Source organism: Ictidomys tridecemlineatus, chromosome 1 (genome assembly GCF_052094955.1).
Source record: "Ictidomys tridecemlineatus isolate mIctTri1 chromosome 1, mIctTri1.hap1, whole genome shotgun sequence".
Lineage (NCBI taxonomy): Eukaryota > Metazoa > Chordata > Mammalia > Rodentia > Sciuridae > Ictidomys > Ictidomys tridecemlineatus.
In genome coordinates, this window is record NC_135477.1 from 123,007,205 (window position 1) to 123,031,950 (window position 24,746).

Consider the following 24,746-nt stretch of genomic DNA (forward strand, 5'->3'; position numbering starts at 1 on the left):
GCTGTTTTATCCTTGGCTCTGGTCTTGTCATTTCTTCTGGAATTCTTAGAAAGAAAACTCTCTTACTGTTAATATTGCTGGATGTAAATTTGGAGAAGATGAGAGGGCACTGAAGAATATAGCCATCAAAAAGGGTCATCAGGGGTGGGGCAGGGTGCTTCCCCAGCATGCATGAGGCCTTGGATTCAATCCCAAGCACTAAAAAAATACCTCCACCCTCCAAGTACCCCCCCCAAAACAAACAAATGAAGTTCAGCTGGAGGGATGGAGATGCTTTGTGCTCGTTTCATCACCCAATCCTCCAGAGACTGTCCTGAAGCTAGAGCTGAACTTGGACTTAGTGACAAGAAGATCCAGGGACACTTCATCACAGATCAGTGTGATCTTGAGTGCAGGCTTGAGTGCAGGTATCAATGAGTGGGTGGCCCAGGTTCATCTCTAATTACATGGGGTGAGACACAACATCTGTGGGAGAGCTTTGCCAATGATGACATTTCTAAAAATGAGAGGTAATTATATGGTAGATGTAAAGTTAATGGGACAATTTAAGTTGGAAATGATATGGATTTAAAATACATTGATACTGAAAGCAGAACTATTTGGACTAATTATGTGTCTAATTTGAAGGAATTCAGACATTTAGGCAAAGAATTCAGGCCAAATAATGTTGCCTAACTTTTTTCCTTATTTAAAATTAAAATGATTCCTGGACTTAACTTCTCTTCTACTTGCATGGCATAGCCATAACCTGTTGTCACAGGAGTTACTATTTCTTCCTTATTAAACATATGTCCCTCCAGTTGATGTTGAGTACCTTAGAGAAACCAATTGCTATTGCTGTTCTAAACTGGGGCTTTAGTACTGAAAATCCCTACCCTCATGGAAGGTTTTCCCCAGGAGAGAGATAACTGTACCCTCTGTGTGCTAATGTCTATATTCAACACTGTTGCATTCTGATTCTTTTTTTTTTCTTTTAAATGTGGAATACTTCACAAATTTCTGATAGTACTGCTGAAAGCATGGGAACTCTTTTGTGGAAATTCTGGATTAAATGCATAAGACATTTATACATTATCTACACATTTAAGAATGTCTGTGAATGGGCATATTAAGTTATGTGTTGATATCATACAATCTTACTATGTAATGTGGTTCAAGTTATAATTCTGGGCCTCAATTTCTCATTTGAAAAATGGTGATTATCATCATACTAGTTCACCTTGTAGGGATTAAGTGCATTTAAACACTTTAAAATTATACTTGGCATAAACTAAGCTTAACAAATGATAGCTAATAGGTATTATCAGTATATTTCCCAATATTCCTTAATGAGATAAAACAAATAATTGTGGATCTAATTTTGTTTCATTCATTTAACATTTATTGAGTCCTATACCATGTGCCAGGATGACTGTGACAGATTGTATTTTTCAGAAATGGCTATGACAATTAAAACAAAATTTAAAACAAAACTAACAACCCCCCCTAAAAACAAAAAACTCCGGATCTTGTCATTCTCTCATCTAGAAGTACACCCTAACCCCCTGCTTTGGTCTGCATGAGTCTGACTTGCTTATAGCCAATGATTGTGACTTGCAAGGATAGATCATCAAAGGAGAGGCAGTTTCTCCTAGTGAGCTGTACTGTTCACACTGGAGCCCTGAGGCTGCCACATTTGATGAAGCCTAAACTAGACTACATAGAAAGATCACATGGAGAAGCCTTGAGTCTTCCTGAAGAGAGAGAGAGGCCCAGCTCATCACTGACTGCTCCAAGTCCTCTCACCATCTGACTGCAGTAACAGGAGAGACCCCAAGCCCCGACACAGTCAAGCCCTCCCCAAATACCTGATATATGGAGATCATAAGAGAAAATAATTTGATTATTGTTGTCTTTGTTTTACAGAAGGCATTATGTTTGATTTATTGTTCTTGTGAAGAAAAATCATAGCAGAAGTTTGTTTTTGTTTTTGAGTTAGCTAGATTATTGTTGTCTTAAACCATTAAGTTTTCACATGACTTGTTATGTACCAATAGATAACACCTACCTTTAGGTGCTCAAAATAAGTGTTAAACAGATTTACTTTCATTGAGTTTCCATTCCAGACATTTCTCATCCATAGCAAGTGAAGAATGACTATTTTCAGGATTGTGATTATCAGATAGCTGTTTGGACCTGCTATCAAGTCTAAATTTGTAGATACAATTAGCAAATAGATTAGATCCATTCATTTATGCATTCAATAGATAGATCAATTAATTTATCAACATAGACCCCCTCCCCGACAACAAGTCTTCCATACTAACTTGTCAGGCAGCATGGTTACTGCTTGTTTTCCTCCATCTCCCCAAGATCTGAAGCAATCAAGTTTACCTGTCTCCATCTTTATATCCCCTAGAGTCCAGGTTAATGCCTGCACATAGCAGACATTTAAAACAAAACTAACAAAACCCCCTAAAAACAAAGAAACTCAAACAGACACGTACTCAATTAACTGCAGGAAGGCTGCTAATTTACTGGACGTAGAAATACTTTATTCGAAGACAGTCCCTATCCTCCAGGAATTCACAGTTCAGCACTAGACACCCTGTGGGACCCAGCCTGGCAAGTGTACAGTGAGTGAGCTGCCAGAATTGAGTGCTATGATAGAATAGTGGGGGCAACCTTTCAACGCACTGGGGGTGGAAGGTGAAGAGTGACAGGGAAACATTCATTCATTCATACCGCAAATGTTTATCAAGCACCGCAACACACTGAGCACATAGTAAGCCCTCAAAAATCTGTCATTAAATGACAGCTGCTGTTCTAGGTGTTGGGAGCAATAACATAAGAAAACTGCGGTGGCACGTGCCCTTGTGAAGCTAACCGTGTAGCAGTGAAGGACAACAGATATTGGACATAATTGTGTAAAATGGTGCTATTGCCCAGCAGGAAAATAACAGGCTGAAGAAAGTGTGATCCTTCGGCTAGGGGCAAGTCAGGGAGGGAGTGCGGGGGGAGTGCAGCCAGGGGTGGGTTTTGAGCAGTAGTGGCCGTGAGGGGGACGGACTGTAGGGGGCGGGAAGACTGCGGGCAAGAAGTATTGGTAATTTAAAGATGCAAACATTTTCTGCTTGACTGGATGAGGAACGTGTGATGCTCTGTAAACTCCGGGTTCTCCCGAAGCAAGGGCTGTATGTAAGTACAAGCTCAGTTGCCCAGCAGAACAGGGCGAGCTGCCGTGCACGAATTCCCAGATTTTTCATGCTTGGCATATCTAGGGTCCTCGGTTCCCCAAACCAGCAGACGCATCAACCCTGGCTGGGATTAGGACCGCAACAAGCCACAAAGGTCCGGGGTGGCGGGGGCCCAAGAACCACAGCACTCACCCCTAGAGCTCAGAGTCTGCAACACCGGCAGGCGGGAGTGGGCGGAGCTTGCTCTGCGGACCTGGGCGGTGGCGTGGGCTCCACCCCCACCCAAGGCCCCGCCCCCATGGCGCTCTGATTGGATAAAACCCGCGGAAGGGCCGGGCGGCACCGGGCGGCCCTGGGGGACGGGCTGAGGAGGGCGAATTGATTGGTCTGGACCGGATTAGGTCATCGCTAGCAGGTTCGAATGGCCCGGACGCCGGTGGGGCGGCCCAGGCTGCTGTGAGAGGGCGCTCGAGGCTGCTGAAGAGCTAGCCTGCGAAGGAGGCGGGGAGGCGGCGGCCGCGCTCACTCGCCCGCTCGCTAGCTTGTTTCTCCGTGTCGCTGCGGGTCCATCGCTGCGCTTCTTGCTCCCCTATTGCTCCACTGCACGCCGCAGGAGCAACAGCCCATCGTCCAGGTCCCAGCTGGGTTTTGGAGTCGTGCGCACCGGTGGACACCGCGCGCGGGTTGAGTCGGCGCCACACCTGTGGAGCCGGCGGCCGTCGAGGGTGCCGGCCGAGGTCCCGAGGCGAGCGTGCTCAGGGAGCCGGCCGCCCGAGCCCCGGGGGAGGCGCGACCCCTGGCTGGGCGCCGTGGGCAGCATGGGGCTCCCCGCGCTCGAGTTCAGTGACTGCTGCCTCGACAGCCCGCACTTCCGAGAGACGCTGAAGTCTCACGAAGCAGAGCTGGATAAGACCAACAAATTCATCAAGGAGCTCATCAAAGACGGGAAGTCACTCATCATCGCGCTCAAGAGTGAGTACCCCGAGCTCAGCGGGGACCGGGTCCGGCGCGGGAGGGTCCGAGGGGCGGCGCTCAGCCCTAGTCGCCCGCGCGCTGCCGGGTTTCGCCCCCGGGGCACTGGGTGGCGGGTGTCGATGCTTCCGATGCAGGAAGGATACCTAAAATGGGTTAGCAGCCACCATCAAATGAGGAAGGAGACGCATCGCCCCGCCGTTTGTGTTAGGGGGTGGCCCGGTGGTGAAGAAGCGCGGATGGTACTTTGAGACAGGGTGGGTGTGCACGGCATACAGGTGTCCCAGAGAGGTACCTGAGTGTCCAGCCTGCCGCAGCCCAATGGGAAACGAATTACGTCCACTACTGCGGCTTCCTTAGCAGAACAGTTGTTTGACTCTGGGCGCCCTGCCGTGGGAATGGAGAGTACCAAGGGGGCGCTGCCTCCCCCAGGGAAAAGGCGGGCTGTGATTGCTTCGCTCCCTATATGCGGCTTCAGCCCAGTCAGGGCCGCCGGGTTCTTTGGGTGGAGCGCTTGGTTAGCCCTGATTCCTTGGAGTATTGGCAGTAACCCCCAGATCTAGAATCAGTGACGTATACGTGTGCAGGTTCTGATTCTTGTGTTTAGCAGAAGGTGATAGGGGTGGGAGTACAGAATCAGAGTGTTCCTTTACTCCAAACTGTGGGCGTGGGTTTAAAAATAGAATGAATACATCTCCTCTCTCTCTCTCTCTCTCTCTCTCTCTCTCTCTCTCTCTCTCTCTTTCTCTCTCCCTCTCCATCACCCCTCCCCTCTCCCCCCTCTCTCCCTTGCTCTACTTTTTACTTCTTCTATTATCCTTGAAAACTGAAAGGCCTGAAAAGGAATGTCCTAGTCCTCCTTCAGAAAGGGGAAGTTTAAAGTGATCTCAATGGTTCTGGTACCTTTTGTAAAACCGTTTTTGCTTTTTTTTCTTCCCAGTGCAAGGGAAGGAATGAAATTTGCATTCTGCTTGATTTCTGCAGAAGCACAAAGTTTATCCTTCTGGACAAATTAGAGTGCTTCAGGGATGAGCACCTTGCACTGTGAGAATGGTTTTTGGTGCCTTTCCAGTCTACCCATTTAAAAATAGTTCATTTCATCTTTTCATTTTCAGAATCAGAAACAACATGAAGGTAGATAGTGGAATTATCTTTGACTCTTTACTTTTCCAGTCTTTTCTGTGATGGATTTACTAAAAGGTGATATCTTTCAGCTAAGAAAGGTTGCCTTAGCAGGGTAGGTTCCTATCTGTTAGAATTGTCCCCAGGCCTCTTTAAAGGAGACATTGGAAACTAAGTGCCTGAGATGTCATTTTGTGAGCCTGTTCCTTCTAAAAATGAAGAATGAGACTATGAAATGCTAGAGCAGCAAGTGCAAATCTTTTGAGGTGAAATGAACTGTAGGACTGTGATGTGGGGAGGCTTCCCAGGGGTAGGGGTCCTCACAGGAAGCTGTGCCTTACCTGAAACATATGAACAGACATCCTCTGACAAAAACCAGGGCCATTCTTTGGTTTGTGGAACACATGACCTGTGGTTTGAAGTAAGTTAGGGGACCAGTTATAAGTTGGGCTTAGCAATTTTGATTGATCCTCTGGCTAGCTTTAATTGGTCCTCTGCTTCACTCAGTAAACGTGGAGTACCTGCTGTGTGCTAGGTACTATACTGGACGCTAAGGATATAACAGCAATATTCAGCTGTCCCATGGCTACAGAAGCTACTCCATGCCAAGCACTGCTTCACCCAAAGGAACATGAATTATCTTATGTACCTTTATTCATTTTGCAAATGAGAAAACTGGAGCTTGGGGAAGCACTGGCCCAGAGTCACACAGTGTTAGCTGGGCTAGAGCTTTTGAATCTACCTGATCTGCTGAATGCAGTGGCTCACACCTGTAATCCTAGTGGCTTTCGAGGCTGAGGCAGGAGGATCTCAAAGCTAGCCTTAGCAATTTAGCAAGGCCCTACAGGGGGGAAAAAAAAGAAGAAATTAAAGAAAAAAAGAAAGAAATCTACTTGGTCTGAACCCTCAGCAAATTTCCTGCAAAGCAAGCAGAGCTCTTGATTCCGCCCCATTCTTCCTGCCCTGAAGGGAACATCTTGGACCAAGCTTGCTAGACTTTGGACTTGTATTTGTATTTCTGCATTGACTCTGAGAAGGGTGCATTTGGTTGACTGGCAGTTTGCCTGCTACTATTTTGGGGGAGGTCAGGAACAAGAATTCTTTAGATAGAAAGAAACATTGCAGTGATGGAGTTCAAGGGTTAAATTGCGCAATGGGATGGACCACTCTTGTAACTTTGGGGAAAGGCTGATGGGTGTTTTGGTCTCTTTACATCCATCTCTGCTACTAAGCTCCTCTAATACTACTAACTACTAATTGAATAGGGCAGCGACTTCTCAAAGAAGGTGGACTCAATGACTGTTTCCCAGATTTCTGTTTTCTTGAGGTACTTGCTACATTGTACATGACCAGATTAGTATTTGTGTATTATTTTTCTTCAGATTGTCTTTATTACTGCTGTAAATGGAAAAACCGGTGATTTTCCAGGACAACTAAAAACTACATATGTAATTATGCTTAATTATACGAGTAACCCTTGTCTTATGGTTTTATCTTATAACGATACTTATTTTATTTTATAGTTATTTTATAACTAGTGTTGGCATATCTTTGGGTTTAGATTCCCTTTCTATGTGAATCATAAGCAATAAAACTGGCCTCTAGAGATTGCCAGAGTTCAGCTAGACCTCTGTTATGTTGCTTCTACTTTATGAATGAGGAAACTAAGGGGCAGAGAATCAGTGACCTGGCCAAGGTGACACAGCAATTAATAATATTTAAAAACAAGTTATGGGATTCCAAAAGCATTGTACTTAACCATGATGCAACACTGTCCTCTAGATCAGCCTAGGTCAGTGCTTCTTGCACATTTGTCTGTTGAGTCCCCTTGAAAAATCTGATATCAAACAACAAGTGCTGGCGAGGATGTGGGGAAAAGGGTACACTTATACATTGCTGGTGGGACTGCAAATTGGTGTGGCCAATTTGGAAAGCAGTATGGAGATTCCTTGGAAAGCTGGGAATGGAACCACCATGTGACCAAGCTATTCCCCTTCTCCAACTATTCCTTAAAGACCTTAAAAGAGCGTACTATAGGGATACTGCTACATCGATGTTCATAGCAGCACAATTCACAATAGCTAGACTGTGGAACCAACCTAGATGCCCTTCAATAGATGAATGGATAAAAAAAATATGGCATTTATACACAATGGAGTATTACTCTGCACTAAAAAATGACAAAATCATGGAATTTGCAGGGAAATGGATGGCATTAGAGCAGATTATGCTAAGTGAAGCTAGCCAATCCCTAAAAAACAAATGCCAAATGTCTTCTTTGATATAAGGAGAACAATTGAGAACAGAGCAGGGAGGAAGAGCATGAGAAGAAGATTAACATTAAACAGGGATGAGAGGTGGGAGGGAAAGGGAGAGAGAAAGGAAATTGCATGAAAATGGAAGGAGACCCTCATTGTTATACAAAATTACATATAAGAGGAAGTGAGGGGAAAGGGAAAAAAATAAGGGGGAGAAATGAATTATAGTCTATGGGGTAGAGAGAGAAGATGGGAGGGGAGGGGAGGGGAGCAGAGGGGGGATAGTAGAGGATAGGAAAGGCAACAGAACACAACAGACACTAGTATGGCAGTATGTAAAAACGTGGATGTGTAACCGATGTGATTCTGTAATCTGTATACAGGGTAAAAATGGGAGTTCATAACCCACTTGAATCAAATGTGTGAAATATGATATGTCAAGAGCTTTGTAATGTTTTGAACAACTAATAATAAAAATTAAAAAAAGAAAAATCTGATATAAGCTCTGGATTTCATAAAAATGAATCCCTTGGTTCTTTCTCTGGATTGCTGATTTTTGGTAGTACCCAGAGAGTATAAGCTATAAAATAATTTGAGACCTGCATTTTAAAAAATTATGCCTTTGGAGAAAGTACTTGTTTGACATGGAGTTGAGTCTTGGCACCTCCCAGTCAGTTGCTTCTGATGATGATTTGTTTTTGCCTTTTCTGTGGGGACTCATTCACCCAGGACCCTTTCCTCCAACCTGTTTAATCATTATCTCATTCAGGAAGATTCTATGTGTTTAAGTGTTTTTTTTTTTTTTCTTCATTCTGTAGAGATGAATGAGTTATATGATTTCCTGGATCAAGTTGACCCCATTACTTACTAGTTGCTTGGCTCTGGGTCTGTTACTAAGCCGGAGTTCCTCCAGTATAAAATTTGTACAGCCACACTGACCCCTGGGGTGGTTGTGAGGAAGGACTGCATGAAACAGGGCATTTGTAGAAAGCTCTTAGCTTGGAGGCTGGCACCTGGAACTGCTCAATTGTTGATTGTTAGGATCCTCCTCCTCCAGCACTTGGGATTGTCAAGACTTGTTTTTCAGAGCAGAAGTCATTAGGAGCAGAGGTACAGTTTTTACCTTCAGTATGAGGAGTTAGACCCACACATCCCTCATGTCAGTTGTTGGTAACTCATGTGATTATGTGTTTGTAAGCCAGTGGTGGGCAGGATCCTGGTAATGGTGTGTGTAGCAAGTTGCAGTATGCCAGAACAGCTTCATAAGTTGAAAACAAAGTAAGTAAGTCTCCCAACATCTCTTTGGTTCCTAATAACATTCTTAAATTTTCAACCTTTTTGCTAGACTCACTTTCTCCCCTCAGTGGTTGGGCTGGCTACTGCTCTCTGCCTTGCAGGAAAAGCTTGCAGACCGCATGGAACCTCATGCCTGGCTGTTTGATAGACTCAGTGACAAACCAAATGTGGTTTCATATTAATGAAAGTGAACTAGGCTTTTGGTTTTGAGGGGTGGTATGAGTTTTCAGGAACTATTTCTTCCCTTCTAGACAGTTAATTTCTAAATTTGGTGTTATACCCCGTATATCTATGCTGGGGATATACTCCTTTAAATTTATTGAGATTGTGTGTACTTATTTTGATAGTCCAAGTGGGTGGGAGGGTTGACAAATGCAGTTGTTAAAATATCAACTTTATTTCATTACCATGCAGCTCACCCATTTAAACCATCCAATTCAATAGTTTTTAGTACATTCATGGAGATGTATAATCATCATAATCAATTTTAGAACAATTTTAGAGCATCACCCCCAAAAGAAAGCAGCTCTTTCCTATTAGCATTCATTCCCTAATTCCTCCTAACCTTGCAGCTCTCATCAGTCACTAATGTATTTTCTGTCTCTATAGATTTGCCTTCTAGACATTCGAAGTACAGTGTTAATCATTTTTTCCCCTAGGTGATGGTGACCAATTTAGGCACAGAGTTCTTGATTTGAATTTCACATTGGAAAACTTTGAATCAAGAAGCTATTCTCAGCTGGGCACAGTGGGGCACACCTGTAATCCCAGCAGCTCAGGAGGCTGAGGCAGGAGGATTATGAGTTCAAAGCCAGACTCAGCAAAAGCAAGGCACTAAGCAACTCAGTGAGATCCTGTCTCTAAATAAAATACAAAATAGGGCTGGGATGTGGCTCAGTGGCCAAGTTAAATCCCAGGTACCAAAAAAAAAAAAAAAAAAAAAAAAAAGCTGTTCTTCACATGGTGGGAGGGAGTTAAGTTAAGGAACCAAAGATAGTGTCTTAGGGTCTGGAGAAACCTGGATGCACTTTCATGTTTACGGCTCATGAGAGGGGAATGGATTCATTCTAGTTCATGGTACTTGGATGGATGCAGAGGGAATAACCAAAAAAAAAAAAAAAAAAAAAAGACAAGAATCTAGCCTCTTCCCTCTGAGTTTTCAGCCATGTTGGGGCAGGATATATGATACTGAATAAAGCCATACTTTGTGGTTGCTATCCTGCTGGGTGATGCTTTTTTAACTAGAGGAAATGAATGTATTTATGTTTCTAGTTGAGCCTATACTTTTTGGGAGGCTTTGGGGATGATGTGCATTTTTCATTATATTTTCAGAGGTTAGTAATTCTGAGATCTCTGTCCTTTCTCTTGTACACATTCCTAAGGTAATTTTAATAGAAACAATAGCTTATAGGAATACCAGCATCTTTCATTTTATTGAATATTCACCAAGTGCCTGGTCCTATTCTAAATGCCACACATTGTCTTCTTATTCTGTACCACAATCTTGTGAGATGAATATGGATGTTCCTCAGTATCCATGGGGGATTGGTTGTAGGACCCCCTCAGATACCAAAATCCTTAAATTCCTTACAGATAATAGCACAATCTTTACATATAACCCGTGTTCATCCCCCTGAATACTTTAAATGATCTGTAGAGCACTTATAATACCTAATACAATGTGAATGCTATATAAATAGTTATTATCTACCATATTGTTTAGGGAATAATAACAAGGACAAAGTCTATACATGTTTAGTACAGAGGCAGTTTTTCCCTCAGTATTTTTAATCCTGGTTGGTTGAATTGCAGGATGCAGATCCATAGATTTGAAGGGTCAACTGTCCTCTTCCTTTTCTGCATTTGATAGTTGGGGTAACTTGATTAAAGTCACACAGGTAGAAACGTGTGCAACCAAGTTTTGAACCTCACAATAGCCTCTGGGGCCTCCTCTTGAAAATTACCCTTCAGTGCCTTAGCAAAATGCTGGTGGCGAAGATGTAAATTTTTCATAGATCTATATTGTAGAAAAGTGAGTGCAGCAGATGTTAGATTAGGTGAGAATATAGTCCTGGTGATTTTCACCCTATGAAAAGACTAGTAAATATTTTGTATTGTGCTGTTAAGTTTTGTAGTTTTCTCTCCCTCACATGCTTATAGAAACTTGTAGGCTGGAGGGGCAGACTGTGTCTTGGCATTGTAAAGCAATGCTTTCTTTTTGGGGGTAGTAACGAATGATTATCAATGATTCCCTTTTAAGTGGAAAATAGGGCATTAATCAGGGAGGCCAAAATCTGTTTCTGGTCTAATTCAGTAAGGTAAATGGTTTATTCTCTGTGCCTATTAAAACTAGGAAAAAACAAACAAACAAACACCCAGCATCAAGTGTTGTGTGCTTTAAAGCTTGTCACCTTTTTGTGCTTCTTTAAGATTTAGTTATAGCCTTTTTTTTTTCAACAGTAAGATGAGCCCTTCTTCAATGGCATAAACTGTCAAAGGATGTTCTCTACCAGCTTGCTTTGTTTAGGAGTAATTATATTACTCACAGAATCCTAATGGAACAAATGCGTATGGAGTTAGGTAGCAACAAATTTCTCCCAGTTCATTTGGTTTGCTTTAGCACCTTGTGAATAAAAGGGGGGAAAAAAAGCATTTTCCTAATTATTTGTAAATGGTGGTAATTTGCAATACTGACATTTGGAGCATTACTCATACAAATATAAACAGCAATTAAATCCAAACAAGATTTTGTAGTTTTTATATAACATTGGCTTAAAAAGAATCCCTTTACTTTTCTTCATTCTCAGTTGCATTGAATGAATTGCATCCAGTCTGTATTTTTCAACCTGCTGACTGCCTGCAGCTTAGAGCCCCTCCCCCCTTTTAAATAATTCATAGACTTAGTTTTTTTTTTTTAGAGCAGTTTTAGGCTTACAGAAAAGTTCCCTGTAGTCTCTCATATCTTTTCCTTCTAATTTGAAGCATGTACTCTGCCTTTGAGTTACCCTCCTAGCCCCCTGATAAAATATTAGTAACAGAAGTCTATAGTTTACATTTGGGTTCACTCTTAGTGTCACACATGCTATGCTTTTTGACAAATGGTTTTTTGATTGTTTGTTTTTTTGAGAGGGGGGTCTTTCCATGTTGCCCATGGATGGCTTTGAACTCGGAATCCTCCCATCTGAACCTCTCAGTAGCAATTTTGACAAATGTAGAATGACATGGACGCATGGTTATAGTATCATACAGAATAGTTTCACTGTCCAAACATCCTGTGTTCTGTCTATATCCTTCTCTTCCTTCAACGTCTGGCAACCACTGATCTTTTTATTGTCTCCCTGGTCTCTCTGGTCTTTTTACTGCTGCCTGTATTTTCAAAATTCTTAGTTGGGATCAGTTTGTAGCCTTTTCAGATGGGCTTTTTTCACTTAGCCATGTGCACTTAAGTTTCCTCCACGTCTTTTCATGGCTTGGTAATTCATTTCTTGTTATTGCTGAACAATATTCCATTGTCTGGATGAACCACAGTTTGTTTATCCTTTCACCTATGACTGTACTTCTTGCTTGCTTTCAAGTTTGGGAACTTACGAATAAAGTAGATATAAATATTTGTGTGAAGATTTATGTGTAGATGAAAGTTTTCAATTCATTTGGGTAAACAAGGAGTTTGATTGTTGGGTCATATGGTAAGAGTGTGCTACTTCTTTAGGAAACTGCTGAACATCTTCCAAAGTGGCTCTACCTTTTTGTAGTCCTTCCAGCAGAATGACAGCTCCTGTTGCCCCTATTTGCTCATGTCAGTGTTTTGGCTTTTCACCCTTCTTCTAGGTGTGTAGTGGTATCTCATGATTTTTAAAATTTGCAGTTCCCTCATGACATTCGCTATTGAGCATCTTTTCATGTGCTTATATGTCATGAAGATATGTCTTCACTGGTGAGAAATCCAGATCTTTTGCCTTTTTTTTTTATAAGTTTGGTTTGTTTTCTTATTGTTGAGTTAAAAAAAATATTATGATAAAATATACATAATACAAAATTTACCATTTTAACCACCTTTAAATATACACTGCAGTGGCGTTTCACAATATTGTGTCTATTTCCAGAACTGTGTGTATTTCCCAATACTGTGGATTGAACTTAGGGGTACTCCACCACTGAGCCACATCCCCAGCCTTATTTTGTATTTTATTTAGAGACAGGATCTCACTGAATTGCTTAGTGCCCCACTTTTTGCTGAGGCTGGCTTTGAACTCTCAATCCTTCTGCCTCAGCCTCCTGAGCTGCTGGGATTATAGGTGTGTGGCACTGTACTTGGCTTATTCCAGAACTTTTTCATCATCCCAAACTGAATCTGTGTTATATGTACCCTCTTCCCATTGCCTTTGCCCCTGTAACCTCTATTCTGCTCTGTCTTTATGAATTTGCCGGTTCAAGACATATTAGTGGAATCATACAATATTTATCATTTTGTATCTGGCTTAATTTACTTAGTATAATATTTTCAGCATTCTTGTAGTAGAATTTAATATCTTTTTGTGTCCAAATATCTGTTAATTTTTAATTATCAACAACTATTATTAGGAAAGAATAGTTCTTTCTCCTTTAAAATCGTGTAAAGGAATTGTTTTTCACTCTCCATCTCTTTCTTCCCCCCTCAGAATGGTTAAGTAGCACTAGGAATTGACATCAGTTTATCATGAGTGTCTCTTACAAGGACACTATCTTTACATTTATTCCTTTCTAAGTACCCAATTTGTTTTAGGCATGCATGTTTTGGGCAAATAGTTTTTAAAGAGAGCTTTATTGATTATAATTCACATGTCATGAATTCACCTGTTTTAAGTGTATAGTTCTGTGCTTTGTAGTTATAGAATTATGTAACCATCACCCCAATCCAGTTATGAACATTTTTATCCCAAAAGCTTCCTCATGTCTCTCTGTAGGCTTTTTCTATTCTCATATTATGCCTCAGACAACCACTAATCCACTCTTTTCTGTCTTTATAAATTTTTCTTTTCTGAAATTTTAAGCTAAATGGAATCATGAAAGAAGTAATCTGTTGCATCTGGCTCTTTTCACTTACTGTGATGGTTTTGAGGTGTGTCTATGTTGTAGCATGTATCAGAAGTTGGTTCCTTTGTGTTGCTGAAGACTATTCAATTTTGCAAGCACAAGTTGTTTATTCATTCACTAAAGGATGTACCATTGGATTTTTTTTAAAGTTTTTAACTGTTAAGAATAATGCTGCTATGAACATTTGCATACATATCTTTGAGTGGGTATGTTTTCATTTCTAATTTTGTTTCTTACCTAGGAATAGAATTGCTGAGTTATATGGCAAACATATGTTTAATTTTGACTTAAAACTTAAGTTTAAATCAAACTTATGTTTAACTTTAAAACCTGCCAAACTGTTTTCCACAGAGAAGCACCATTTTATATACCTACTGGCAAAGTATGAGGGTTCTAATTTCTTCACATGCACACCAACACTTGTTATTATCTCTCTTTTTGATTGAAGCCACCCTAGTGAGAGTAAAGTGCTGATATCTTGGTGTGATTTTAATTTGCATTTCCTTGATGATGAATAACATTGAGCATCTTAACATGTGTTTATTGGCCATTGGTACAACTTATTTGATGAAATATGTATTCAAATATTTATTATCCTTTGGTTTGTCCTATAAGGTTTTGATGATTAAGTCAACAGCACCAAGTATATTTTCTCTGTCCTCTTCTGGGGACTTTTTGTTTCCAGTGTTGTGGTCTAAGATGTATTTGACTGATTGATTTTGGGATCTCAGGACTTAGGACAGTGGTTCTTCAAAGGCTGTGTGGTTCTGGTTTGTACTCTAGTTAGGCCATTCAGCATCTCTTTGGGCAGTTCCATAGATAAGGCTTTCTAATTCTGGCCAATGTAAGCTACTGATCTCAAACACCCTGAGTTGACAAAATAAGAACCGCCCCCAGGGGAGAACTGTAATTACCATGGAGATATTGTAGAAGGTACCTTGGGAAGAGATTTTGTTGTCCTGTCAAGGCCATTGCATTTCTAAAAATTAGCCAAGAGAGGGATGCCAATATGAAGCTAACAACTAAGGTGGTCTTTCTAGATTTAAATTTTTGATTGACCTTAGTTTAAATTTTTTAAAATTATAAGCCAGTATGTTTTAAAATTTTTATGTATTTCATTCAATAAATTAGGAGCCCTGCTCTGCTCTTACTGGGACTTCCAAAACCCTAGATTAGAGCAAGGGCTTTTGGGTGGAGGTAACAGGTACAGAAGTCACAGAGGGAAGGGTGCATGGGCTGTTTATGGGCCAGCAGTGAGGCCATTGTGGCTGGAACAGAGCGAATGAATGGAGAGAGAGCCCAGGGGCCAAATCAGTGATCTTGAGTTCTGGAAAGGACTTTAGGTTTCATTCTAGGTATGATGGACAGCCATAGGAAGTTGTGACGTGCTTGTGTTTTAGAAAGATTACGCAGGCAGCTGGGTGGAAAATGTTGTGAAGCCAGAATGGGGTCAAGGAGACCAGTTAGGAGGCTGCTTTTAATAGGTGAGGTAAGAGACAATGGCAGCTTGGTCCAGGCTGGCCATATCAGATGTGGTGGTCACATGCTGGTGCTTTTGAAAGTAGCCCACAGGATTTGCTGCTTAATTGTATGTGGACTATGACAGAAAAGAGGGATATCAAGGATGACTCAGTGTCTCTGACTTGAGCAATTGTGTGAATGATGTTACTCTTTTCTGAAATAGGAATTAGGAGAGGATTAAGTTTAGGGAGAAATTTAACATTATTGTTAAATGACACAGATCATGAATATATTCTCATACAAGACTCAAAAAGTTAAAAAAATATATACAGGAGTATTCAGTACTCTCTGTCTCTTTTCTTTGGGGGCAGGGTTGGGATAGTACCTAGGGCCTCTCAATGCTAGGAAGGCACTCCACTGCTGAGCTGCACACTCAGTTCCGGCACTTTTGAATATTTTTTTCTGTATCATTTTTCTGTGAAAATTTTTTCATAATTGGGATTATACTATGCAGATTATCCTGTTTTACTTTTCCAGCTAATACTGTGTCTTAGAGTTATTATATGTCAATACATGCCCATTCTCTATTTCACTGCAAAATTCCACCACCACCTAATTATTACACTAATTTTTTTTTCACTTTAAGAATTGGCTTATAGGGCTGGGGATTTGGCTCAAGTGGTAACTCACTCCCCTGGCATGTGCGGGGCACTGGGTTTGATGCTCAGTACCACATAAAAAAAAATTATAATAAAATAAAGATGTTGTGTCCACCGAAAACTGAAAAATAAATATTAAAAAAATTCTCTCTCTCTCTCTCCCTCTCTCTCTTTAAAAAAATTGGCTTATAACCTTGCATTGCATAATTGTCACCTGATATAATTCTGTACCTCATGCTGCTTAAAAGGTAAACAGCAGCAGTGTACTCACCAGGGGCAAATGGATGCTCATTTATCTTCTCACACACTGCTAATCCAGCCAGGAGCCTAGAATTCCCAGCATTCGCCCATTGTCAGTCTGTTTCTGAAAGCCCACTTGTGTGGTTTGTTCAGAATGCTGCTGTACTAGTAACACACATCTTAGCATCTTAGATGAGTAGTACTGAGGATGATGAGGCAGGCAATGAAACCAATGATAGCAGTGCAGGATCTTTGGACAGAGAAGTTTGAATTTCTAAGTCCATACTTCCCAGTGCTGTGGTATGTTTCCTCAAGTATAATATTTCAACTATAATGCACAAATCAATAATGCTGATTTATTAACTTTTTTGTCAGATCAGAAAAGTGTTTGCTAATGTCAAGAAGAAATGATGTGCATGGATTTGGACTCTTCAGTTTTAACATATATTCATGAGTATCCCATTCATCCTAATCTTGCATCAAAGACAGTTTAGTAATAAAGGATTTTTAATTAATACCAATACAATTTAAAAAAAGCTTCACATAATAGTCTCACTCCATTTTTTGCAAAAAAAATTTGGCATAAAATCTGTGACAATTATGTGGTGAAATACAGTTCTGTATTCTTTTTGATCACCTCAGAGGGCTCTATGGTGTGAATACAGTGTATTTACCATAGTTTATTTACCCAGGCTCCTTTTGGAGGTTTTTCGGATTGTCCCAGTTTTTCACTCTTAGGGAAAGGGCCACATTCATCATTTGCACAACCTGCCTTTGGGTGCGGGTGGCAGCTTTTCCATTGGGTAGATTCCTCTAAGTGGAATTGTTGCTGACCTCCAGTTTTTACAAGCCTGTTGACATCAGTTGTTTAGGTCTTTACATTCCTATAGCTAGTTGATACTTGGTGCCCCTTTGAATATGTTAGATTATGTTTCAGAGCTTAACCTTTTGCTCAAATTGCCAACATTTTGAATAGGCCTTTCTTTAGGCATTGATTCTGATTCTAAGATAACCAGGGTGTAGAACAAAACCTGATATGTGTGTGTGAGAGAGAGAGATTACAATTAATTAAATGTGTCCTTGTTAGCCTTGGACTGGTCTAATATCCTTGGTGAGCTGCAGGTTCTTACAGGTAAAATAGGAGATGGAGAGAACTCTGTCCATATTTAACAATCTGCTCAAATTTCAGGGACCAAGCAGGGAATCATGTCTCTTAGAGTGAGAACAATAGCATTAGTGGCTGAAGGAATTTTTACAAATGAGAGTCACTGGGTTTTTTTTTGTAGGAACCCAGAGTGGAAGAAGAGAGGAAATAGTAAGGAAAACAGCTTGGCAGTGTGGGCCAGGAGCTGTCACGGCATGTTTATGTCTGGCTCATTTCACCTTGGTTGGAAGGCACAGAGTGCTGCAGAGGGTGAGCTGGAGACTGGGCAGTTTCCTACTATATTTAGAAAGAGGAGATTCCTGGGGTTGGGTGGTGTGTGTGTGTGTGTGTGTGTGTGTGTGTGTGTGTGTGTGTGTGTTTTCTTTGCTAGATGGACAAAGGTTTGGGGTTTGGGGATTCTAGAACAAGCCTTGTTAACTAGCTGGCTTCTCTGGGCCAAGCCAGTAGCTATACTTTGACTCCTGCTGCTGCCACACAGGAAAAGCCAAAATAAACCCCATTTTGTATGGTTTGTAAAGACATCCCAGGTAGTTTTCAAAGCTCATCTGATCTTGCTGTCAGATCTTTTAAGTTTACTCCAGACTGATTGGAGCATTCTGAAAACATGAACTGGCTCCTCCTGTGAGACTAGATAGATTTTTCAGGTGCTGAGTTGAACTTTGGTTGTTTCTGTGCCAAGAGCACTGTCAAGCCATGGGACCAAAACTGTAACACATTTCTGACTGCGTGTCTCATTATTACACTTGCAGGTCAGGTGCGGACAAAGAATATCTATTGAGCAAATAAAATTAAAAAGATATAGTTAGTCGAATTCATGTTTCTTTTAAAAAGCCGATCTAAGTAAGTAATACCTATAAATGGTACAGAATTCAAAAGAGACAAAGGGACAGCTGCAACTTATGCCTCTGGATCTCTAGTTCTGCTAGAAGCAACATTTTACCAGTTTCTTGAGAATTTTTCAAGTATAACTATGCATGTGTCAGCAAATGTATATATAAATGTGCATATATATATGTATATATATACACACACATTTTTTAACAAATATATGTATTTGGAAGTATGCCATGTATACTGTTTTATACCCTGTCATAATATATTTTGGATATTGTATATTGGTACGAACAGACCTAACTCACTGTTAGCATAGTTTTGTGTGAATATAACATAATTTATGAAACCAGTCCTATAATGGTAGACATTTAGGCTATTTCCAGTCTTTGACCCTATAAGCAGTGCTGCTAGGAACACCTTGGCATCTCTTGCATAGGACAGATAAGTAAGTAGATCTGTAGGAAGATTCCTAGAGATGAATACTCAGCTAAAAGATGCCATATTTGTATTTTTCAGTTTAATAAACATTTCACAGAAGTGTTCTTAAAACATTCTAAGTGGGGGCTGGGGATGTGGCTTAAGTGATAACGCGCTCGCCTGACATGCGTGGGGCGCTGGGTTTGATCCTCAGCACTACATAAAAATAAAATAAAGATGTTGTGTCCACTGAAAACTAAAAAATAAATTAAAAAAATACTAAGTGAACCAAATCTTACAAATTATAATTTTAGAGTGGGAAGGAAACTCACTGTTTAGAATTTATTACAGAGTATCCTCTGTAATAAAAACAGTACTTAGAATTTTCTCCATTTCCTTCTTGGTTTGTATGTATTGTTAATTCTGGGACTAGAAACCACAGCAAAAATCACTAAAATGTGACCCTTCTGTACCTACGAATCATCCAAGTGTAGGACCCCAAAGAACTTGTTTGTGTTCCTGGTGATGGTGCTGTTGAATTTTTATCCTGTGCATTATTCAGGAGGCTTGACAGGTGTAAAAGGAGAGCAATCTCCTGCCTTTGGTAGTTGGAAATCCTGACCTTGTCTATGGTTGAAGCTTCCCTGTGGGCCCTGGAATTCCTGGGGACTGGTAAGAGAGAGGGTGTTTTTTCTAATATCTCTCTGTAGCTGCTGCAGAACTTAGCACTTCTCCCTATGCAGAACAGAATCCTGCCTCATGTCCTCTCTGGTCTATGCCTGTGGCAGCTCCTCTTGGTGTAGAAGCCAACTTTTCTGGGAGTGGGGTGGGGTGGGTGGGGTGGTTTCTGGGATGGAGCAAGCAGAGTCTTATTATTACACTTGCAGGTCAGGTCACCCAGGTTACTCTCCCGGGTGCTCAGCATCTTGAGAGAAGGCAGGGAAAACAGGTTGTATGTGGCCCATGTGATAGTTGCTGCTGGTTTGGAAAGGTGTTGGGAGAAGGAGCAGAGACCTCTAGGTAAAGCCCATGAAGGCTTATCAAGCCCAAGGAGACAGTAGTCAGTCATTTAAAGGTTACCTCCGTTATTTTTTGCCTCACTTTTATCACTGTTTATTTACCTTGTAAAAATCTATCTAGTAAAAAATGCATTGGTTTCAAAAGAGAAGTTTATATCTTTGAGAAATCACAGTTTGATATGTTTAGCAATTTTCTAAAAAATGTCTTCAAATAGTCATTGAATCATAATCAAATTGAAAACTACTTGCTATTTATTATATTACCTCAAATAATCCTATATTTCATCAGTGATGTGAGAGTCACTCTCTGCTTAACATTGTCTCAAGGCAGAAGTATTCAAGAGGATGGACACATGTCTGGCCTGGTACCTGGGGGAAGAGGAGGAGAGGGATGTGCTTCACCGACTACAGACTAGGTTACAAGTGTCCTAGATAGGCAGCTCTGTGCCGGAGAGTACAGAGAGCATGTGGGGGTTTGCGGGGCGCTGGCAGGGGAGATTTTCCTGAAAATCTGCTTTACTCAGTGCAGTCACTGTTTGAATAGTCACACAGACACTGATAAATTACAGAGTAGAATGAAGAGTTCCATGGCATTTTTTTCAGAGGACGTGAGCTGTGTGAATGAAGAGGAGAAAGAGAAATCAACAGCATTTGGTGACTGAGGAGAGGATGAGGACAGAGAGGAGGGTAGAGCTAGGGGTTTCTCTGGAGTTTCTCTGCTAGGTCTTGGGGGGCTGGCTGAACTGCATACCACAGAAGACTCATGGTGCGTGATAGGGGATGCACAGTTGAGTTTATTCCTGCTGAGTTCTGATGGGGCGTGCGTGTGGGGACATCTACTAGGTGGTAGGAAGCACAGGTTGGGAGCTTTGCAGAGTTGTGGAGGGTCTGGGTATAAGTCTGGTTCTGTTAGATGGTATTTGAGGTCCTGGAAGTAAATGGATTTATAAAGGTGAGACATAGGCTGAGGTTCTCAGCCTTAGCTGCTGTTTGGAATTCCTGAGGAGCCTAGCACACCGCTTCCATAGATTCACTCTTGGACATTCTGATACAGTTTGTCTGGGGTATATTCTGGACATGGGAAGTTTAAAAAAGCTCCCCAGGTGATTCTAATGGACAGCAAAGATAGTAAACCACCAGTGTGGAATGAGAGAAGAAAAGGAGGCCGAAACCATGGAGCATCAAAGTGTAGAAGGTAACCAGAAGAAGATGGGAGACAGTTTGAACCAGGGCTTTTTTCTTGGTCATTTTGGGTGAGGACCTGCTCAGAGGCCTATGGATTTTGACCTTCACTTTGGAGGCAAAACTGAAGAAAGTGCTTAAGTGCAAGAGGAGAAATTGATAACTACCTAATGATATTATTGTGAGGAATAGATGAGGACAGTAGATGTTATGATGAGCTGTGTAAGGAGACACATGGTATGTATTCTATAATTGGAACTGCCATTATTTTCACTACCAGATTGTCCTTGTTGTAAGCTGGTGGTTGTATGGATTTAGCTTGGCAGGACCATAGACATCTTGAGTTATAACTGCTATGCTTGCCCCAGAATAACCCCATCACTTTTTCCTGCAGAGGTTCTTAAAAGTGAGTGTGTGTAAAAACTCCATGAATTTCAGATTCTGGATCTACAAGGAGATTCTGATGCACGAGCTCTGGGAAGGCCTGGAAATCTGCATTTCCTGTAGCCCCATCTCCCCTCCACCCACTAGGGTGAGTTATATGGAGGAGGTCCTTGAACATGTTGTCTGAATAGGCCAGAACATTTTTATATAAACCTGGTCCTCAAATTCTTTGTTCCCCTTAATGTGCACAATGGAGTTGTTGTTCACCTTTCTGTTAGGCCATCTGAGGTATTGGAAGGTGTCTGCATTACTGCGGGTGGAGGAATGATGGCTGAGTGTTTCTGAAGTGTGGACATTCCAGTGACTTTGGAACATTTCAGCCAGTGTGGCTTCCTACCTGGGATCCAGTTGTTTTTATGAGCTCCATCGGTGAGCTCGGACTCTCGGTAGTACTTGGTTGGGTGGATGAGCTCCTAAAGAGAACTTTATGCTCCTGGACAATCAGGGCAAAAAGTTTTCCCACAATGAGTCCTGGTGCTCTTGTCAGGGTTAAAGTCATTTGGGGTCAGAGTCTGTCATTATCTTGCACATTTTTTCTTTAAAAACATTCAGGAAGCATAATGAGCTGGCTGAGCAGTTGCACAGCTAGTCACACAGTCTGGGGACAGCCTGGCTGATGTCTCTGGAGCATGAAGTACCCCAAACTAAGAGTGCTTCTCTCCTCTTCCTGCCCTGGAGGTGCCCTTGGGCCACTCATTTCTGGCAACAGCTTCTGCTTCTTCCTCCCTGGGTGCCTATCTCTATTCTGATCTCTGTAGGTTCTCAGCCCTTTGGGGAGGGTTGGGTGACTGAGCAGACCACAGCAACTGCTGGTGAGACCCCAGGTGTTACCAGGAGACCAGTGTTGCTTTTGCCCTGCCTTTTGCTTTTTTAATTTTTTTTGGTACCAGGGATTGAACCCAGTGGTACTTAACCAGTGAGCCATATCCCTAGACCCGCCCCTCCCCTTTTAAAAAATATTTTTAGCTGTAGATGGACACAATGTCTTTATTTTACTTATTTTTTTATGCAGTGCTGAGAATCAAACCTAGTGCTTCACCCATGCTAGGCAAGTGCTCTACCACTAAGCCACAATCCCAGCCCTTTTTTATATTTTGTCTAGAGACAGGATCTCACTGTGTTGCTTAGGGCCATGCTAAGTTGCTGAGTGCCTCTTGTTTCTTAAGAATTTCTGTGGGCTGCTTCTCCAAAGACAGGAGCTTCTTGCTTTTGTATGTGGGTAGTGCAGAGATGTTTAACACAAACCCTGCCCTGACTGGCTTATCTAGCAGCCCATCAGCTGCACAACTCTGGCAAAGGACAATATGGCTTTGTGGGAACTGGAGTTCAGGGAAGGCACTGGGGATCAGTACTCAACCTCTGTGGGCTTGGGCTCCCAGATGCTCCTACTGTGTGTCTGCTGGCCAGGTCTTGTAGCTGCCTCCCAGCCTCTGACCAAGATCTCTCTGAGCTCTGTGTGCGAGGTCAGCAAGCTCCCATGTTGCCAACCTACATTTAGAGCAGTAAGATGGTCTCTCCCTGGAAAGAAATCCTGTTTCCTTTTTATGTAGCCAGCATGCCTGTAATAAGTTCCCCAGCAGGGTAGCTCTGCTCCATTGCATAGGAAATTAGAGTGGAACTGATAGCTTTTGGCCTTGGTGTCTTTTGGGATATGACTTTGGCTTGCTTCTTAACTCCCCCACCTCTTTTGGCTAGCATAACTTCATATCATCATAGCACCACAGGTCTTGGGGTTTTGTGCTTGAAGCAGCACTGAATTCATGAATAAAGAAGTTTACGGAGCTGAGGATAACTAAAATTTCGCTTTCCTCCCCACAAGTCTGGGTTCTGAATGTTGGGGTCTATTCCTTGCCCCTAAAAACTGAGTCTCCTTAAGAAAGAAGGTTGAAGTATTTTTTGGTGCTTATCTTATATGAGAAACTTATCAAATGTCAGGCTGGAGAAGAATGACTCATATCTCTTTATGTACCATCTCAATCAGACCTGTAACTGAGCTCCCCCTACATGGGACACTGGTGCGGGAGGGCAGGCAATGGAGACCTTGCAGATTCTTCCTTAGGAATAAGAAAATAGATTTATTGAGCTATAATTCACATATCATAAGATTCACCCATTTACAGCGTATGATTCGATGACTTTTTAGTATAGTCACAGAATTTTGCATTCATCTCTATGATTAATTTTAGAACATTTTCATCATCCCCCAAAGCAATCCTGTACTTCTCAGCTATTATTTTCCATCCTCCCCATTCCTCCAGTCCCAGGCAACACTTTCTTAGGATTTTTAACCCATGGCTCCAAGGGTGGTATCCTGTGGTCTGCTTTGTCGCTTGATCTTGTTAAGCCACATATTTTTTTTTCCTTTGGAGCATCTAAACAATTTGCAGGTCATCAGAATGCAGCAATTGCAGTGCTAGGATGCTTGGACCCCTGATGCCATTCTTGCTTTTCATCCTCTGACAGAGTTGCTAGTAGTGTCGCAGGCCTAATCCACACTCATTTGAAAGGGTGCCTGTAGGCCTCTGGGTTAGCCCTTTTCTTGTTCTGCCTCTTCCCTGGTGCTGAGCTTGTTTTGGAGGGTAATTTCCTGGCTGAGATTGAGAAAGAAGAACCTAAGACTCAAAAGGTAGATGCATTGTTTTGAACAAGAGAGGAACATTTGTGTGTGTGTGTGTGTGTGTGTGTGTGTGTGTGTGTGTGTGTTGCTGGGAATTGAACCCGAGGCCTCATGAATGCTAAGCAAATGAGCTACACCCTCAGCCAGAGGAACTTTTGTCTTTACAGAGGAAAAAGTTGCTGGAAATATTCTGATTTTTGAATAGTTGCATTTGGAGGGTTTCAGCTTTAACCATTTTAGAAACTGCTGATAAAGAAGTAGATTTCTTATGTGCTGAGATGGCAATGGCTTGGAGGCTGTCTAAGGTATTTACATGAAGGCCCTATTCCTCCAAGGATTTTTTAACAGTTCTAGGAAATTCCAGTCCAAAGGTTCTCTACCATCTATATATTTGCTCTTTCCCCAATTTGCTTCTCTGCCTTCTTTTATTTTCTCCTCCACCCCTCATTCTTTCACTGACTGCCCTTCCTCCCCGCTGCTTGTCTTGCCAAAGGGTGGATCCCCTGATATCTTGATTATGAGGAAAACAAAAGTTTTTTGTCAACGGGAATGACCTGAACCAAATTTCTTGGGAGTAATATAGTTTCAGCTTGAAGGATTCCTGAATTCACTGCCAGGACTGTAGAACCAAGAAGTCTGGGCAGCAAGTGGTCATTCATGTCATGGTAAACCACACTGCCTAAGGCCCCTTTCCTGTTGGAGTTCCTGTGTTATGTTCCAGAGGTGAAAGGACCTGCTCAGCCCAGGGCGGGTACAGAACATACAGCTCCCTGGCTAGCAGTGCTGACGGAAGTGTTTAGGTGCTTAGTTT

The 24,746-nt window shown here is 41.8% G+C and overlaps 1 protein-coding gene across 7 annotated transcripts in view; it reads left to right on the forward strand.

Moving 5' to 3' along the window:
- The first annotated feature begins 3,589 nt into the window (after positions 1-3,589).
- The window catches only part of Arhgap26 (Rho GTPase activating protein 26), a 415,947-nt gene continuing 394,790 nt past the window's right edge, over positions 3,590-24,746 (forward strand). For 2 of the 7 annotated variants that reach the window (XM_040273751.2, XM_078047096.1), the window contains exon 1: positions 3,592-4,148. In XM_040273751.2, coding sequence (XP_040129685.2) covers positions 3,995-4,148 — 154 coding nt within the window. In that variant the 5' untranslated portion in view covers positions 3,592-3,994. Of the gene's footprint in view, positions 4,149-24,746 lie in introns of all 7 variants that reach the window. The other 5 variants (XM_005324225.3, XM_021725705.3, XM_078047074.1 and 2 more) reach the window with 4 other exon arrangements.